At 42.0% G+C, this 19,380-nt stretch overlaps 1 protein-coding gene across 1 annotated transcript in view; it reads left to right on the top strand.

Annotated features, from left to right (window-relative positions):
* LOC128430603 (adhesion G protein-coupled receptor L3) overlaps window positions 1-1,292 on the top strand; it is a 124,339-nt gene extending 123,047 nt beyond the window's left edge. Inside the window, exon 22 of the mRNA XM_053416707.1 lies at window positions 119-1,292. Coding sequence (XP_053272682.1) covers window positions 119-1,065 — 947 coding nt within the window. The 3' untranslated portion in view covers window positions 1,066-1,292. The remainder of the gene's footprint in view (window positions 1-118) is intronic.
* Window positions 1,293-19,380: the final 18,088 nt, after the last annotated feature.

Genomic DNA, 19,380 nt, shown 5'->3' with positions numbered 1-19,380 from the left:
GTGTGCGTGTGTTTGTAAAGATGGCTGACGTTTAGCTGTGGCGATTACATCCCATCAGATTTCACCCTTCTCATTCGCCCCCTCTACCCCCCGACCCGACCCATGTCTGTCATTCCAGAGGGAATCCTGAACAATGCCCGGGATACAAGTGTCATGGATACTCTACCACTGAATGGTAACCACGGCAACAGCTACAGCATCGCCAGCGCCGAGTACATGAGCGACTGCGTCCAGATCATCGACCGGGGCTACAACCACAAGGAGACCACCCTGGAGAAGAAGATCCTGAAAGAGCTCACCTCCAATTATATCCCCTCCTACCTCAACAATTCCCACGAGCGCTCCACCGAGCAGAACCGGAACCTCATGAACAAGCTGGTCAACAATGTCAGCAACGGCGGCAAGGACAGCGGCTACGGGATGGGCTTGGGAGTGGGCATGGGCATGAGTGTGGCGCTGAGCCTGGATGACCACTCCACGTTTGGCCCGCACCACGACGAGGGCCTCGGCCTGGAGTTAATTCGCGAGGAGTCTCACGCCCCGCTGCTGCCCCAAAGACCGCCCCCTTCCCTGCAGGCAGTGGACAACCTTCACAGTCACCTCCACCCGTCAGCGCCGCCGCCGCCCCTGCCCCACCACCCCTACACGTCCGCCGCCACCTCCTCCTCGTCCCGAAGGAGGATCCCCCAGGAGAACAGCGAGAGTTTCTTTCCCCTACTCAATAGCGAGCATAACGAGGACGAGGGCTCGTCGCCCACCCACAACCACCAGAGAGACTCCCTGTACACCAGCATGCCCATGCTGCCTGGCCTTCCTAATGTGTCTGCAGGTTCCGCCGACAGCTCCAAAGATGGCGGGGATGCCAAGAGCCCGGAGGCCAGCTCGGATGACGTCTACTACAAGAGCATGCCCAACTTGGGCTCGCGGAACCACCTGCACCAGCTGCACTCCTACTACCATCTAGGGCGGGGCAGCAGCGATGGCTTCATCGTGCCGCCAAACAAAGAGGATCTATCCCCAGAAGAAGCCCACCAGGAGCCCTCGCACCTGGTCACCAGCCTATAGGCCCCAAAAAACAACCCACCAAATAGTGTCCCCCCTATTACCGTAGACCTCCTCCTCCGTGTCCTCTTGTTCTATCAGTCGTTGGCAGTGGTAGCCTTTCTTTTTATTCAGTGTTCTGAAGACTGAAGCGGAGCGAAACACAAACTGTACTCTCGCTGTTGCCGACCACAAGCAGGATAGCGTTTGGGACGTTCGGGGGCGAGTTCGTGACTATGTTTGGTTAGAAAGAGCGGGAACCTGTTGATGTTGTGTTCCCCCCCCCCCCCACCCCCCTCAGACCCTGTGTGGTTTGGCTTGTTTTGTCTCGGTGTGAAAAGAGGCAAATTGCTCGAGCGGGATTTTTAGGTCTCAGAGATGAAAAGTATGACAGTCGAAAACGGAACTGCACAGCCCCCCCCAACCCCCCACCCCCACCAACTATACAAATCTAAATTACAGACTTCACCATAATAGATGGGGAATTTAAAAAAGGACTATTTTATTATTCTTCTGTATCTATATTGACTTTTTGACAGATTTTCTTCCTCTTTGGTGAGTTGCAGCACATTTTGTTTGCTGAAGTGTCCCTTCAACAAGAAAAAAAAAAAAAGGAGAATCAAGAAACACACAAAAAAAAACATTTTGGACAATTACCATGAAGGAATTATTGATCGTATGCTTTCAAGCATAGCTGTTCTTCTTTTTTTTTTGGCTTTGTTTTTTCATTTTACTGTAATAACAGTTGTTAAAAGAGGGAGAAAAAAAACTAATACAAGAATTATGAGATATTTCTATGTAATTGTACAGATAACTAGCATTGCACATAATAGTATGCTTTTTTGTTTGTTTTTGGTTTCTGTTCCGAGCAAAATCCTTATGTCTCTGTAAATGTAGTGGTTAGGAGAAGTTTTGTTCTGTTGTGCTGGCCTTTCTGGGTTTCTGGTAACAGTCTGTTTCTTTTTCATTTTTTGATTTCTCCTCTTTTATCACTTTCCACACATAATCATCGTAATAGAGACAAAAATAACACAAACAGGTATCCCTCAGAAAGGCTCATTGTGCATTCTGCATCTCTATTGGCATTCAGTAAACGCTTGTGCTTCTCCGAAAAAGAGAACAAATTGAGCATTGACGAGCACTCAGCACTTGTACAAAAAAAAAAGAAGAAGAAGAAAGTTGGCTGTTTTACTTATTAAAGAAATAGCTTTTGGAGTGAGGAAATACTGTTTTTTCTTTTTCTTCCTCCAGGAGAAAACATATTTATTTATTTGTTCAAATGAAACCATAATAAATGGGGGAGCGGAGGAAACTTTAGCGGCACAAATACCTTTTTATTTTTATTTGTAATCTTATTTATTCCTTTTTGTATTGGTTTCCAAGCTGAATGGCATAGCTAATATTTGTTGTAACAGTGAAACTTGTTTACCAACAAATAAATCCCTGATTAAGGTTCATAACTTAGCTGCGGGGGGGGGGGGGGGAGTTTTGTCTGGGCCTTGGAATCACTTTTGTACGGATACCAGTGAAAGGACCTCGACACACGATGGAGCGATCAGTTCTTTTCTTTTCTTTTTCAATCATCAGTTAATCCCCCTCATTAGCCCTCTGTCTATTTCAGTGCCAAATACACTTGGCCCAGCAGCAGTGGATGTGCTCTGTATGCTCTGGTCTGCTTTACGATAGAAGCAGTTGATTTCATAAGCTGTAATAAATATTTCAATATCATCGCCGGTGTAACCAATCGATTCTTTCCAGAGACTGTGTGTTTGACATGAGTTTGATCAGCCACGCAGGGAAGCATGAGAGACAGCGGGGACACTCGTCTCGGCCGCGGACAGGAAGAGAAGTAAGTACGCTTTGTGCCACGGTAGCTTTTCAGTCGCACAACTGTTTACTGTAACCGCTGTTCTTAGGATGGTCATCAAAATATACTCATTATATTCTTCCACTATAAATCTGATAATAAAAAATGTGAATTGATTGATATAACTGGAATGTGGGTAAGGGTGTCATCAAGGAAATGATACCCCGTCTCTGCTGTTTTCCCTCAGATTTCTAAAGCATTTATATGTTATTGTCTTGGTTTAATCTCATGTAATGTCACTCTTTTGGTTCAGTCTCATTATTCATTCTCACCACGTTGCAGCAAACCTTTTTTGTTTGGATCAGCAAAACCCAAAGTGTAGAACCTTACCAGCCCCAGACAACAAAGAAACAAACGTTCGTTATCGGACCCACAATTTAAAAAAATGTTTGATTGAGACCAAAGTGAAGTTCATAGAATGTACATCACCCCAAACCGATGATAATCTTGCTCTGTGTCTGCTCGATCAACTGTTCAACCAGCGGAATAGTAGCTGAGAGCTGTGGGGAGCAGAGTTTGAAGTGAATGTGTGTTAATGTTTGGGTTGTTCTCTTAATAGTGTCAGTTGTGCATTTGACATCACATCGAGGAAATTGAATGAACAAATCAAACTATGGCTTTTTTTAATCCCGGTGTTCCAAATACACACAGATGAGGAACTATCTGTGGAACTAAAAGTGAAAATGTACAATAAGAGAGAGTTGTTTTACATTTAAATGTTATATCAATAAAGCAGTAAAACTATTTTTCTAGATGCACAACTGTGTTGGTCCACGTAGTCGGAATCGTAGTTTTTCCACTTTTTACTCGTCTTTTACAAAGTTTGTCTGTTTTATGTTTACTACACTGTGCATGTTAAGTGTTGTTGAATACAGAGCTGTGAGTGTGATGAAAAGCTGAGTCACTGTGAGAACTGGCCAGGGATGTGTGGCTCAGGCCAGATCCTTCCTCTTGTCCTCTTGCCCACGTGCGTAAGCCCGGATCCCCGCTTGCCAGATATGACTCGGGTGGACAAGAAGTGCTCGGGCTGTCACCGCCACATCACTTTGACTGACGTTTGCAAACCCGGGCGAGTTTGTGAAATGTGCTGAAGATGTGACTTTGCCCCCCCCCGTGCTATATCCACTTTCTTGATGAGTTGTTTTACGCAAGCTCATTGGCTGCACTGGGCCCTGACGCTGCCCAGTAACATGCTTGCGTGGCACAAAGCACCAGAGGGGAATAAGCAACCCTACACGGCTCACTGCCCATTCACAAAGAAGAAAAATCCATAGAACGAAGTCAGCGTGTAACTTCTTTTATCAAACATCCTTCATTCACACTTTTTTTTCTCTCGCCCAAGTGAGAATAATTTCGGAGCAGCACAGGTGGACGTGGTATTGATTTTTTTTGCCGGCTAAGCCATCACACTTTAGATAAATCCTTAATTACTAAAGCTTTTCTGCTTACCTCCCTAACCACAAACTTAGTGTTGACATGTGCTCAATGCTCTTAGAGCGGAGCACCGTGAAGCTCCCAAAGAAACAATCTATATACCCAGTTTGTGCCAGTTCCCAGAAAAACCTGTCACACTCTTAAAATGCAGGCGTCTGTAAAACATTAAAATGCTATAATAGGAAGACACAACCATCTTCCCGTTAATGCTGAACCTGTGGGTTCATTCCAGTTACTTTAGAGGATTAAAAACGGTATGAACTACACATTATAAGCCCCGAGTTGAAGTTCCCTGTGGCGAGCTTCAGAGGATCCGTGTGATTGGAGATATCCTTGTTACTGACAGTTGAGGGCATTCTCCCCTTTCCCTGCATCCCTCCTTTTTTTACCTTATCCTCCTAAACTGCTATTGAACTCATCTGCTTTACTTTTCCTTTTAAGTCAACATAATCTGATACAATAGCATTTTTAAAAGCATGTTTTATTCCACTGCGGTAACGTTATGACACAGTGGACAGATTTCTAATTTACAAAAGGAAGTGGGGGAGGGTATTAATTATTTGTATTGTAAGCTTCTATGGGACAACTGTTGTCAGCCATTTAAAAGTGTGACCGTGAGCAGTTGTAAATACTTGTGTACATGTATTGTGAGGACAAGGGTCTGTATGTTTGACTTTCTGCGTGTGAATTAAAAAACACAAGCGGCGAGACAAACACCCTTATGCCATGTGAACAACAATGTGTAGGTTACAGCTCACGTGTCATATATCAAACGACAAATTTCATTTCTGGCCCTCTAGTGAGAAAATCAATGGCCGAATGCCTGGCAGAATTTCAATTGAAAGGTGAATCAATGTCATTTCCAGCTCCCTGTGCGTTCTGACAGCTTGACAGCCTGAACACATGAGGAGAAATACCTCACTGATTTTTAGTCGAGATAACATTGATTCAAGGTGGCGGGGGTGTTATAGGTGCTGATAAGTATAGGTGGGTGTGCGGCTGTTCACTTGTAAGAGCTGCGAATCACTCGGGAGTTTGACTTCCAATCCGCTGCAATGCGTTTGTGTGTGTGTCAGTGGCCTGTGGGATTTCTGTATAAAACTTAATGGAAAGACAATTTGTGAGATTAGATTTTCAGAGTTTGACCAAGAGGCACATCTCAGGATCCACTGGGAGAGTGACTCCCTGAACTTTTAGATGGACCATCTCAGATACAGTGCCAAACAAAAAAATGAATAACTACAACTTGTAGTTTACTCTGAAAGGTCCAGTGTGAAAGATTCAAGGAGATTTACTGTCAGAAACTGACTATGATTTTAATAATTGTGTTTCCATTATATCCATGTGCATATAACCCTCAAATTAAGAATCTGTGTGTTTTTGTTATTATGTTAATGCTAATCATTTAATTTAAAATATGTCTGCCATATCTTAGCAACTTTTAATGTTTTCCCTTATTAGACATGTTTTTAGCAGGATGTAAGCGTGCATGGATGAAACATGATGGGCGGTTGTTGAGGGGGAATAATAATGTTCTTTTATTTGTCATTTTACTAGTAATCTTGTTTTTGATTGGAGTTTGGAGTTATACTGTCCTTGGTAGCATCATTTTAAACAGTCCAATCAGTCAAAATATCTGAAAACAAATATGGATTAAAAATCAAATATTTACATTTTCTAAAAAACATAAAATTACAAGGGCTGGTTAGACCCTTACTGAATTCAACGTACTTTTTGTTTACGTTACACAAACGGAGTCTTATCATCTGTTGTTTGTTTAAAGACAGTGATGCATTGTGGGTTGTGTGTATCTAATTAGTGTCACCTGTTGTCGTCTTCTCCTGGAGCCTCTCAAGATGTCAGGTAAGTTCTATCAATGATAAGAAACTCACACGAGTTATTCTTCCGGTTTAGTGATAGCGGCCTGTTTTGCTGCATTAAGAATGAGATAGAAAAATTCTCCTGAGGAGATGAAAGCGGACATGACGTCTGTCGTGTGTAAAAACTCCTTAGCGCCAGCCGCAGCATGAAAAGGGAATGCGCGTCTATTCCTGGTGTTACGGTAAATGTGATAGGGGTGAAGAAAACAGGTGGAAAACACGTTGAAAGTTAAAAGTCACTCGTGGACGTTTAATAAGATAAAAACAATGGTGAACCCACTGTGGCTTAATATACAGATACTGAGGGTCACCATGAACAAGTCGGAGGAGAAAATTCTAAATAATTTATTATGGATTTCGTTTAATTCATATTTTATTCGGAGCAAGTTTTGAGTATCATGAAAACGTGGATAATTTCACCTTAGAACCAACATTAACCATGGTCTTAAATAAAGGGAGATGCTGTCTGAGACCAATTTGCAGGAGCACTCTGTCAAAACAATAGTAAAATGGTTTGGAACTGGTATTTTCTATAGTGGAAAACTATGGTTACTAGTTGAATCTAGGAGAAATGTGATGCCCATGAAGTGGCTGAAGCTGATCCTTGTTTTCAAATTACAAGTGTTGTCTGTTATATACCAAAACTAACCAGATCGTTTGTTTATCCTGTCACATTATTATCACCCTTAAAGATATTCTAACATGCCCCTCCTCCACAGTTCTGCATCTTAACCTCTGACAGTCCCTATTTGCCCTTGTCTCACGTTTTTCGGGCGACACATAAATAAAACACCTTGCCCCTTTCCATCATGGCCTTGTTTTATGACAGAAGGGATCAGCAGTGAAACCCTGTGCCCCTTCAAACGCCTCACAATATCACAACACTCGCTCATCAGGGAGCAGCAAACAGGCCCTTATGCCCGGGGCAAACAGGTTACGTGACATTCGCAGAGAATCCTCTGTGAGTTAATTTGGAAGATCATTTTCAGTGCACGGGCCACAAGAGAAGGAGCGCGGTAGCCAGGAAGATGGTAATGGCCGTCCGGGGAATTGCAGTGTGTGAGTGCAGGTCGTAGAGTGGAGTGTGCTGTCGGTAAGCAGAAGGACGGCGGCAGCACGAGCTGGGTCACCTGGTCTCTGGTGTGAAAGCTCTTAGGTCACTGGGGCTGTAGTCGTGTGTACAGTCTGGACATGGGCTGAGATGTAACAGCGTGTTGACCTTGAGAAGCTGGCGTGGAGCGCGGATGTTAAGTAATTGATTTACAAAACCTGCAGCACGGCAAGAACCCCCGAAACATGCAATTTGTTTTACAACAGAGATAAATATGATTTACCCATTCCTCCGTCCTGCTGTTGCAAAAGAGAAACTACAGAGAAATTAAATTATGAATGTCCTTCACATTAGAATATAAAATTTTTTATTCAAATAACTTAAAATACATTGTTGTTAACATTATTACTTAAACATGATATTTGAAAGATCGTTCATATTATTGAAAAACTAATCCAACCAAAACTTTTATAAAAAGGCTCCTTATCCAAATTAAAAATGAACGTTACAGTCATAACTGACATTGATGATCAACATTGATGATCATTAACTTGTATGATACATATTCGAGTTTATAAGATGACAGAAAATTTGGCAAATTGCTTATTAAAATTTCACACCATGATGGAGTTTCTATTTTTCTCTGACAGTCAATTAAAGATATTCTGTTTTCTAAAAAAATGTATTCACAGGTATCTTTTGAGAAGCAGGAACCAACAATGTTTTGACATTTTGGTTGTAAAATATCTGAAATAAGTTAATAATTTCCTGATGGTTAACCAAGAGAAACTTAAACAATGTATTCCAGAGTCAGTCTATTCATTGATTGGTTTATAGAAAATGAAGTGACAAGTAATTTGATGATCTATATCTGTCCTCAGTAGAAAAATAACATCCTAAATCCAGTTTAAGAATTAAGTGCTTTTTGTATTATTAGTTTTTGTATCTTTATATATTTGTTCCATATAAAAAAAAATCATTATTTTGTTCCACTTAACAAAGGAATACAAAAGGCATGTATCCTACAGTTTATACCACATTCTAAAAGTGTATCAGCAGTCGGTGAGATGTTGTTGTGGCACACACGGGTCGTTTCTGGGGGGTCAGTGATACAAATTTTGTTGTTGCAAGGTTGTGACAACCATAATGACACAGTAATTACGCCGTGACACACCTCTAGATGAATGATAAAGACGCGGGCGATAAAGGTAAAATAGTTTTCCCTCCGAGCCAGATGGCGCGCGGTGATGATGTCTGGCCTGCCGTCAAGGTGGACGGCACACGAGCCAGTGCTCCGACGGGCCAATGGATTCCATCCTCGCCGTATAGCGCCCGTCTATCCCACCTCTCTACGGCCAATCAACACAGATAATCTTTTGAATTAAGAGGAAAAATCCGGGGTGAACACTTTGATGAGATAAGTACCCTTTGTCCGTGCCGGCAATGGTATTTTAATTAAATATATGAACACATGGTCCTGCCCCAGATGCTCAAGTCTAAACAAAGATAGCATCATCTAATCACAGCCGGGCCCGGAGTGTTTCAAGGGCAGAATTATTTTCTATTAGGCCCCCTCTCCTCAGGGATTGAGCCAATTTTCTTTATTATGATAGAATCAGCATATTGTAGATTGAATCTGGCGATAGTGTCACGGCGGGATAGGTGCGCTGGTCCCAGACCACCCGCTCGTCAGAACCCTTCAGACGTACACAGTTGTGTCTTTGGAAATGTTGTTTACTATTATTGAAAGAGATTGTAGAGTTTTTATGATATTAGTTCACAAGATCACTGTGTGTGGTTCACACCATCTCGCTGATCCGTTAATCTCCTGACCTTGCTTGATTATAATCGGCTTCCTTCAAGATACGCCATTGAGAAGCAGGATAAGGATACCCGCTGCTAAGGCCCTTGTTTCAACATGCTATTCTAATGTACGGAAACTATATTAAATATTATAATCTGCGTGTACAAACCCTGCTAAAGGTAATACAAATAAATCCCTCCTGGATTCTCTGCCGATCCCGTTGATTGGACACTACAGCCATTCCAGCGCTTTGATGAGATCTCCTAACGGGAAGCTCTCGCCTAATGTCTACGCATCTGCCAATACCAGCACCGGGTTCCATAACGGATGCCAGCTCGCACTGCTGCACAGTGGGATTTAAATGATGAAGTTGCATATCGCCATGTTTTCTAATTGGGTCACAGAGCAGCCTGGTCGAATGTGGAGAGAGAGATGCTGTCATCGGGATTATTAGATTTATTCCTGGTTTTTAATATGGATGGTTTCACAGTGTCATACTTTGAGATAATTGTAGAAATGGAGACAGTGGTGAAATCCCATTTTTGTGCACAGGAGTGGGTATTTCAGCTCTAAATTACCACAGTGACTACAGTTGCACGGTGCATATTAGAAGAGGGGTTCAGAGAGTCTGAGGATTTGCGCGATGATTAAGTAGTTTGATTTCAGGGTTTGAAAACAAAGCATTTCAGATCTGTAATTGCCTGGCACCCCTTGTACATTCCTAATTGGCTTAATTCCAGTCTGTGGAACAAGATGGTGAGTCAAACGTCGCAAAATCCAGTCAGGACCGTTTAGTGGGAACGAGTTTGAAGTTGAGAATATGAAGATCTGGATTAATCGGAGAAATTCAAGGAATAAAAGTAATTTTTCCGTTTGCAAGTCGTCATGTGGGTCCCAAGTGGGCGTTTAATCTAAATCTCCCGTTGCCCTGTAGCATTGTTGTGATTGTAGTGTTTCTTTGATCAAGCGCACTGTAGGTTTATTTCTCTCGCTCTCTGAAATCAGATCAGAACATGAGCCGAGGCCTATCGCTTATCTAAATTGTACCTCAGACCACAAAGAGACAGATCAGATCCGGAGCTCTAAAGGGACATTTTTCACTTTGTTGGAAATCAAGTGTTTCTCCAAAGGAGTCAGGAGAATCGCTCACTCTTAACATTGTGCTTACAATGAAAAGCTGAATTATTATCTACAAGCTTCACATTGTTACACTGTCCTTGTTTCCTCGACAGCTCTAGACTGGAAATTCTTGTTTTTTATCTTAACTGTGAAGGTGCCACTTTAGATAAATAGAAAATGATGATTGTTTCTGATTTTGACTTATTAAAGCCACCAAGAAGGTAATTTAATCTGTCGTTACCGTTATTCTTCTTCTCTCAGTAGGATCGCTCAACCATCGGGGAAGCACCTGTCAATTTCTTTGAGCGGATTCAGACAGAAACGTGTCAATCCAGGAATTATTTTCTTCAGCGGCAATGGCGAGATATTATGGAGGTATGTGCTTTTCTGAGGGTCGTTCTTTTTATAATGTTTTATGCCAAAAGCCTTGACTGAAAACGTTTTTGAAAGAAAATATGCAAGAATCAAATGTACTCTGTAGTCAGACAAAAAGAAGGACATCTTTGTGAATCATCTTCCCATTAAAACAAAACTGACTCTGTGGTTGGGACGAGGCTGCACACTGTTATATACTCGCACACAGAAGCTTCCGTTATACAACCTCCATTGGTTCAGTGTCCGAAGGAGTGTGTGTACATTTAGAGCAGGCCAAAATCAATATTGTTATAGTGCTGCATTGTCATGTCATGTACTGTAAGGGTTTATATGCCTCAGCACAGGGGACAGCCGTGGACCTGAGCTATAATGTTTTTTTGTTGTCCGAACGTCCTTGAGTCCCGGTCAAATATATTATAACATACTGTGTCTCTGGAGAGTCGCGGGGGAATTTCAGGGATAAATGAGGAACGTGAATAATATGTATTCTCATTATGTCAAACCCTCATTCACATATTAAATGAGATAAAACCATAGATGGATGACATAACCCAAACGTGTAGCTAAAGCATCTCAGTCGTAAGTCATAAACTCCGCCCCCTCTATTTAAGGTAGTTCTTGACAATGATGTTAATCCAAGTGGACATTCTTCCAGTACTTTGGGTTATTGGGGATATTTTGGCTTCATTTCCGGATAGCGAGAGGAAGCAGACACATGTCGTTCATTGATTACATTTAAATTAAGGATAAAACTATTCATCTCCAAAAGGTCAAAGGTCAACTTCCATGCGACAACAAAAGGTTGTGTAACAACACTTTTCTGTACAATATTCAACAACCGGAACCTGGAACAGAAGGCTGTGAATCTATTTTATTTGTTGGGATGGGTGCAGTTCTGTTCTTTTCTTTCTAACTCTAGTTTGACAGTGGCTGTGCAGTAGAATATAGTTTCTGACAGCTGTGGCATTTATTGAAGAATCGATTAAGCATCTGGAGTTTACAGAGATATAATGTTCATGCATGTAGTACAGCCCACGGGATGTTGAATGTTTGGATGCGTTTATTAAACTAAGTAATTTATTCTCATCCTCTGTTATATTTTCGCCAGGCCTTCACCACCCTGTAGCCATGATTACCACATCCAGGTGTGTGTTAATGATATGTTCTTTACATTATGTTTCATTATTTCAAATGGCACAGTATAGTTGTTTAAATCACTGAATGTATTTCTCTACCTTTCACTGCAGTCATTTATTTGAGGTAATTCATCACAGTGCATCGGTGATAGTCTGTTTTTATTGTTTTAAAACGCTGTTAGTGGTTTGGCAGAACATTTCTTTCTAATTAATCTGGACTGAGCTACAATACCATTTAACAGCGATGTAACTTTGATGAAAAACGAAAGCTGACATGACTTTTACTGTGATAAATTACCTCAGGCGTCACGTCTGCACATTGATTGTTATGTAATGTATGGAAATCAAGTAGTGCCAGTAATACAGTTTAAATCCTGGGTCACAATTACCTCATTTATTCTAGTGTTTACTCTGTAAATCTGGATTAAATGTGGGGATCACAAAATGAATTACAGGCAAATTAACCTGGTGGACTTAGAGTAATTTTCCCACAATAGGTCCTGTAGAACAAGAGGAAAAAACAAATGTGTGTGCAGTTGCTACTCATCACAGGTCTAGAGGATTTATATCAAGCTGGGAGTCATATCCATCCATCGTCTGTGGAAACAAATGCATTTATAGACGCTCGCTGGCAAAAACAAGAGGGAGTAAGTCCGATGAAGCCATTTTTGTTTTTACAAGACAAAGGGCAGCAAACAATCAGTTTATCTAAAATCTGTGGGACTTTGCTTTTGTATCAAAATGTCATGGGACTGGGAGTCAATAACTCACATTGAAAGACCGAGGGAGCAGTTGTGCTTCACTTTAATGAAGCAAGAAAACAGTTTATCTGGCTGGATTGACCTTAGGCAATTACTTTAAGCGCATTCCTCAATCAATAAAACACCAGTTCGGTTTGTGTGCGTGCTCGTGTGGAGCTCAGCTATACGTTTTCCATTCTCTTTGGTCGGGAGTATCATTATGTTGTGTTGGATATCTTGCTTTTGTGCAATATGTGACTCAATGCCATTTTTCTACCCCTCAGTGTTGTTTGGAAGTATTCCATTTTGAAAAGCATCACAAAAAAGGGCCGCTCTTGGTTGTGAGTGTACCTGTGCAATCACTTTAATAGATAAGAAGTGGTCCCTGGGGGCCTGCAGTGTTTTAAGATGAGGTTCCTGGCCTTTAGTTACTTTATGTTTGGTGTAACCACACTGTCAGCTCTGAGCAGCAGCTGTCAAAACCTAATGGCCACTGGCTCTGCTAAGAGAGCACAGATAAAAGTGACCCTCTGCAAATAAGCTTTTTTTTTTTCCCTACCTGGGGTTTGCAGGAGGGTACAATAAGAAATCACACTGCAGATGAATATCTGCACAATGGCCCTTTGTTCTGTATGCTGGGATGACCTTGTAGGATCTCAACTCCAGATACAGTGGAGAGAGAGGATGCCTCAAATTAAAGCTTTGCACAGGAAATTGAACTGTCAGGCAGATGGAGAAGGAGAACGAGCCAGTTTGTAATACAGTTGATTTTATGCTCAGGGCCCGGCTGTGCAAATGTCACGGTTAATGGCTGTTATTCTGGATGAAATATGCGTTATTGTTCCTACTATACTTTTATCAAGGTGATTTATTGTTAGGAGTTGTTCTATATATAAAATACTGTGTGTGGGTGTGTGTGTGCATAATATATAGTGCGCATTATATGAGAACATAAGAGGAGACTTGGTGGCTTGACAGATGTTTTCTCTGCTCTGTAAGATGTGATATTAATCTCATGTTCAGTTTAAATATTTATTCTGTAGTATTCTTTACATATGGGTTTTGGATCCGACTGTTATAATGGATGACCCTAATATTTGTATACAGCTTCAGATTCCTGACTGTTATTTGGGACATTTATAATGAATGTGGGTAATGTCCGTCCTCCACATTCTAATCAACCAATTATTTTTTAAAAAAATAAGTCATATTTACTATTTTCAAACTCATGTGTTTTTCTAGAAGACTAAAAGCTTCTCTACAGGGAAATATTCCAGTCGTCCTTCTCTCACACATCTGGTGGAATAAGTGCCTGTTTATTTTGACCGGTACAGGCTTGAGGCTTGTGTTTCATTTGCAGCCATGCACCGGAGGCACATTTTTTTTTTAACGTTTCAAATCTGTTGGTGAGTTAAAACAGTCACTTTTATTCGAATGATTCTGGGACAGTTGTTCACAAACATCCCGAGGCTAAAGTAGCTCCCAAACTGTGTTAGCATGGCTGTGCCAGTTATTACTTTGCAACTCCTGAACTAGTGTTTATTAATTCACAAATTAACTATAATTGTAGAAACTCACTTATAGAAATACATTTGCTGGTCCTCGTATTATTTTGCTGTATGTTTTGATCAGGGACTTACAAGTGGGCATCTTTGCATTGTTGCACATTGGAATCCTAACCTCAAGCCACTTCTCTAGTTTTTAACTGGTTTATTTACACAACCCCCCCTCCCCCCTGAGAGACTTTCACAGTCTAACTCTGGGCTTTATCTTGTTTTTCATCTCTACAGTTGTTACATTGTTAATGTTTTGAACAGACTTTTGGGATTTCCATTGTGTAGGTATTAGAAGATCCTATGTTGTTATGGTACAGCAATATATAAAAAATACCAAATAAACTGGTTTAGTTGTTGCTGTGAATCGTTCCACGTGACATGGTAGTGCTCCTTCATGCTCTTACATCACCATGTCCCTCCCATGTCAACATCCATGACCTTACAATGTCTCCTGACTTATGACGCTCAGTGAAACCCCCCCTCCGCCCCTTTCTTCTATCTAACTCAAGGTAATGACTCCAAAGCTTATCACGACCTATTTCCACTCAGAACCACGGCTCTTCATTTATACGTGGTAGCTGGGACAGTCGTGGTATTCTCCTCCCAGGAGAGTCTAACCAAGACAAGTCTCCAGAGCCTTTGACGATGCACCGCATCGAGCAGACCATACCTCATGTGAACCACCCGGCCTTGTCTTTAGAGCAATCTGAGTCAACAATGATTCACTGCAGGGAAAGACCCAACTTTGTCCGTCCAGGCCTCATCAGATCTTTGAAGGAAATACAGTTCATACGAGAATAAAATCGGTTTCTTATCAAATTCGAGTTGTCGTTGACTGATTTCTGATCTCTCTTGTTTTTCCACGTTTAGCCGAGAAGCGTGCATATTCATCTTTACTGACAACGCCCATAAACCTTTACAGTGAGAAACTGTTATAGGCAAGCCAGGGTTTTATATGGAATAACTAAATAAAAAAAAAGAAGAAAACTTGTAATTCTTTATCTTCCCGTCAAGCAGGTCATGTCCTCCGTCCTCTGGGGAACAAACTGAATCTAAAACCTTCATAAACGTCCCGCGGTACATTTCATGCAGTAGTATAACTCTGGCAGTGTCCTTTATGTGAGTGATGACTGAAATTAGTATCTAACTAAATCTGCAATAAGCTCCTGTATTAGGATAAAGCTCCCATAGGACAAATGATGTGCCTGCATTAAATTAAGTGAGCCTTCTGATGCCATCATATCACCCCGAGCATCTGTGTGTCTGCGCCTCCATGATTATGCATGTCCCAGTAAGAGAACTGTAAAGGCGCTCTGTCATTGCTTATTAAGTATTCCTGCACAAATAGTGTCAATTAAGTGCAGCTCCCAACAGGCTACCTTAGACGCTAAGTGGATTGATTAGGTTTTACATTTGAATGGATTTTTGACTGTTTATGTGATGAGCTGTCAATGGAATTACAGATTAACTCAGTCTTTCAACGTCTCTGCTGGCAGAAGGAGTCGTTCTATAGAGCTGGCAGTGCAGTGTTTATTTTCCTCTTTTAATACTTTCTTCTTATACTTTCTTAACTTTGATATTTGGAGTAGATCCGACATGGCAGATCCTTTCTATACGGCCACACACACACTTGAGCCCAATGTCTATACAGTGTATTGTGCAGTGCAATATTGCAAGAGGCTTCCAACAACAATATTTATGTGCTTTTTTCCCTCGAGCATGTGATGCTGAAAATATCAGTTGGCTGAATGGTGATGTTTTCACTGGTGGCACTGATCATTCTGTTGTTGTCAGGCAGGTTTACAGCTCCATATTGTCTACGTTGAATTAATAGACAAATGCTTTCCTTGCTCTTCTCCATCGATGTTATTTCATTCTTTCAGACAGGTGATATTTCATTTTTTTTCTTTTTTCTGTTGGTTGCATGATATCACGCAATAAATTATTCATCGCGGTGGGTTTTCTGGGTAATTTGTCTGCGAGCCCAGACGTTAAAAGGCAAGCATCCAGCCATAATAAGTACAACTTCATTGAATTCTAATTTGTCAGTCCTCCTGCAAATGCGACCATTAGAGGAAACGTATAGCTATTTAATTGTCTGGCTGTGGCTATACTTCAGTGCTTCTGCTGACAGTCGTGTCTGAAGCCTTGTTGAATTACCTCCTCCACTTTATTTTGATTTGAGATCCACATTAAATTAGGCACCTTTTGTACTTTTCTTTCTCGGTTCAGATTCCTCCTCCTCCTCCTCCTCCTGTTTTGCTCTCTCGGGGTTTAAACAGCGGCATGAATCACGCGTGAGGATTATCACTCTCCTTCGGGAACACCTCGCCGTCCATTTACCGAGGCACGTATAAATACACTGGTAGTCAGTGGGCTGATCATCGAAGAGAAATTTCACCTTGTTCTGTTGTTTATAGCTGCGGCTTTAGGTGTCAGACGATCTTTAAACTTTGCGTTTTATATTTACTTAGGCGGAGACTTAATGCCTCATTTATATGCAATATCATGTCTTTGTGGTGTCTACGAGGAGGAATGAATGCAATCACAAGCCAGCATGATCTTAATTATTAAAGCTCCATATTCTTAAGCTTTATAATTCTGTGTGAGACCCTGCCGCTCTCCAGCACATGACGCCGACAACAGTTCATCAAACTGACCCGATCCGGAAAAGGAAAAGGCATTTAGCAGCGTGATTAATAGGGTCAATATGCAGCTAACGGGGGGACACTAAAACATGTCATTTTAATCATGACATTGCTTGTGGGAGAAATGGAAGCAAATGATTTCATTACAATTTGCCAGCATCTTGCTGCACTGCGTAAAATAGAGAGAGAGAGAGAGACAGATAAAGGGAGAGAGAGAAAACTCCTGAAGCCCTGCAGCCCTGCCTCTGTAAGGATGCCGGGGACAAAGACTGTCGAGCAGTGGGCTCAAAGGGAGAATGTCATTTTACATGGCCAGTCCCCTAGAGGGTGGAGGCATAATGGCAGAGGGAGTGCAGTTTTCTTATTACCCTGGAAAAAGCATTGCACAGTGTCAGAGCTCGTGAACTTTGCCATTTTTATGGGATGTCATGTTTTGTCAGTGGGTCTAGGGGATGTAGCTTCGGTGCTTCTTTGTGTGTTGACACAAGTTTCTGCATAGGGCACCGATTAGGCGCGCCCATGGCCGATATAACCGCACTGGAAAAATGTTTTTGTTCACAGGCTGCCTGGCAGAAGTGGCAGCTTGTCCAAGCACTGGTGTATTTGTCACAAGTAATTAATTTTTCTCCCATAAAAACGCCCACTGGGATGATGGAAAAGGTGGGTTCATTAACCTCCAGCACCCAAGCTTCCTGGGGCACTTAACAATGTGCTGGTCGCTGGTTCCTTCAATTGCCCGTAGCCGAAAATGTGCAGGAACGAAACGCTCCTCGTTCCAAGATGGCCGTTTTGCCCGGGGTACCAAAAAGGATTTGCTTGGCAACCCGGCCCCACATTTTCAGACACGTTCATGGCATTCTCACACTTTGTTCATATCCCAACTTTCAAAACACACATCATGGGACATTTTGGAGCCCCCCCCCCCCCCCCCCCCCCCCATCCTTCCCTGCCTCCCCAGTTTCTCCCTATCCCCTCTCCCTCTGCCTCCCCTCCCCCCTCCCCAGTCCTTGGCTTGAATTTTGACTCACTTTTTTCTCAGTTTATTTCAAATTGACATTTCATTGAGTTTAATCTCCAGGGGGGAACAATGGGTACATTCCATCACACGGAGTGATATGAAAAGCCCCAGACCTTGTGAATGGGAAGTGAGAGACAGAATAAAATAAATAAATGAGCAGTGTGACCCAGAATACTGATGAACGCGAGAACCACAGCGGCGGTGGGCAGCTTTGCATTTTCGGCTTGAACACGTCCTCGTCTGTTTCTCGACACACTCCTGTCGGTCGTCTCTACTGTCAGTCAAGACAATCGCAGGCTGCTTACGCCAACGTGCGGCAATATGCAGAGACATTGTGCACGGATTGAGTGAACCTTGTTAAAAAGGAAAGAGGCGAGCATCTGTATCGGTGTGCCCTCCCACCGTGCAGGCGTTTAGATCACCGCTTGACGAGCATTCTGACAGCTCAACCCGCTCTGCAGAGAAGGAAATTGACTTGTTTATACACCAGGAGCACAAATGGCATGATGGGTTGCAACCAGTCTGGGCCCCCCCGCGGGCAGCGAAGGGAACTGTTGTTGTAGCCCTGTGTCGCTGCTGCAAACCAATGGTCAAGCAAAGTTCACATTAACTGCATTCCCTCATTGTTTCTGTCCTCCCTTGTTTAATGAAGACGTGAGAGAACACACTGTAGTGTCACTATCCAGCTGCCACTATGTGTAACAGCTCCAGGGAAACAATAAATTTTGGATGCTTCCAGACCACCGATAACTGCCGCCCTGGTTGACTTCTCTCTGTCGACAGTCTTGTTTTCTCTGGTTTTCTTAAGGCCTCTTTAACCACGAGGCATTAGCACCGCAAAGAAAGCAATGAATATTTCATCCATTATGTGTAAGGCCCAAGGCCGCATCACAGATTATTGGATGTCATATCATTTTCTTTTTTTCTTCTTTCCCAGAGGCAGAGAGTAACCAACCAACCAACCAGAGAGCTGGTGCCATCTATAACTAATTAACTGTAATAATCTTTCGAGTTGAGTGCAGTAGTATCATTCCTTCACAACTAAATGATTTGTTCCATGCTCATTTTATTAATGTCCTTATGATGCGGGTATTGAATTGTTCTGCAATGACTGTTTGATAAATGATCCTTACATGTATATAAAATGAGGAGAAAATTAAAAATACAGAAACAAAGTAATCATATTTGAGTTATTTGAGTTAAAATGAATTTCTCACTCAGTGAAAGTATGTACGTCAGCAAAAGAATAAAGACACTAAGTGAAAGTACGTACGTCAGCAAAAGAATAAAGAGAAGGTCTGGGTGGAGGGTGTTCATTATATCAGATTGCTTGGCCACCACTGAAGCTGCAGTTCTCATAAGTGGTCGTTTTCAATCTTAATGCTTCTTTCTTGTTTTATTTAAATGACAGAAAACCACATAATGTGAGAGAAGTGAGATCACACGCCTGCTGCCATGACCTACTTTAAATCATCTTCCTCTCTTCATTTCATTATATTTGAATACATTGGTTTGTAGGTGCTGCCAGGTTTTGTCTCTTTATATATATCTTTATTCAACTAGGTATTAAGACAAGACAATAACAGTGAATGTTCGCGTCCCTGTGCCGAAAGCACCTTATAATGTAGTGGCACCCGATGGCCCAGTAAATCCAGCACATCAGTTGATCTTGGCTCCTGGACTGGGAAGACATATTTGAAGGTGGTGCATT

This window comes from Pleuronectes platessa, chromosome 23, assembly GCF_947347685.1.
Source record: "Pleuronectes platessa chromosome 23, fPlePla1.1, whole genome shotgun sequence".
Classification (NCBI taxonomy): Eukaryota; Metazoa; Chordata; class Actinopteri; order Pleuronectiformes; family Pleuronectidae; genus Pleuronectes; species Pleuronectes platessa.
The sequence above is the reverse complement of the archived record's forward strand: the minus strand, read 5'-3'. Positions and strand labels throughout refer to the sequence as shown.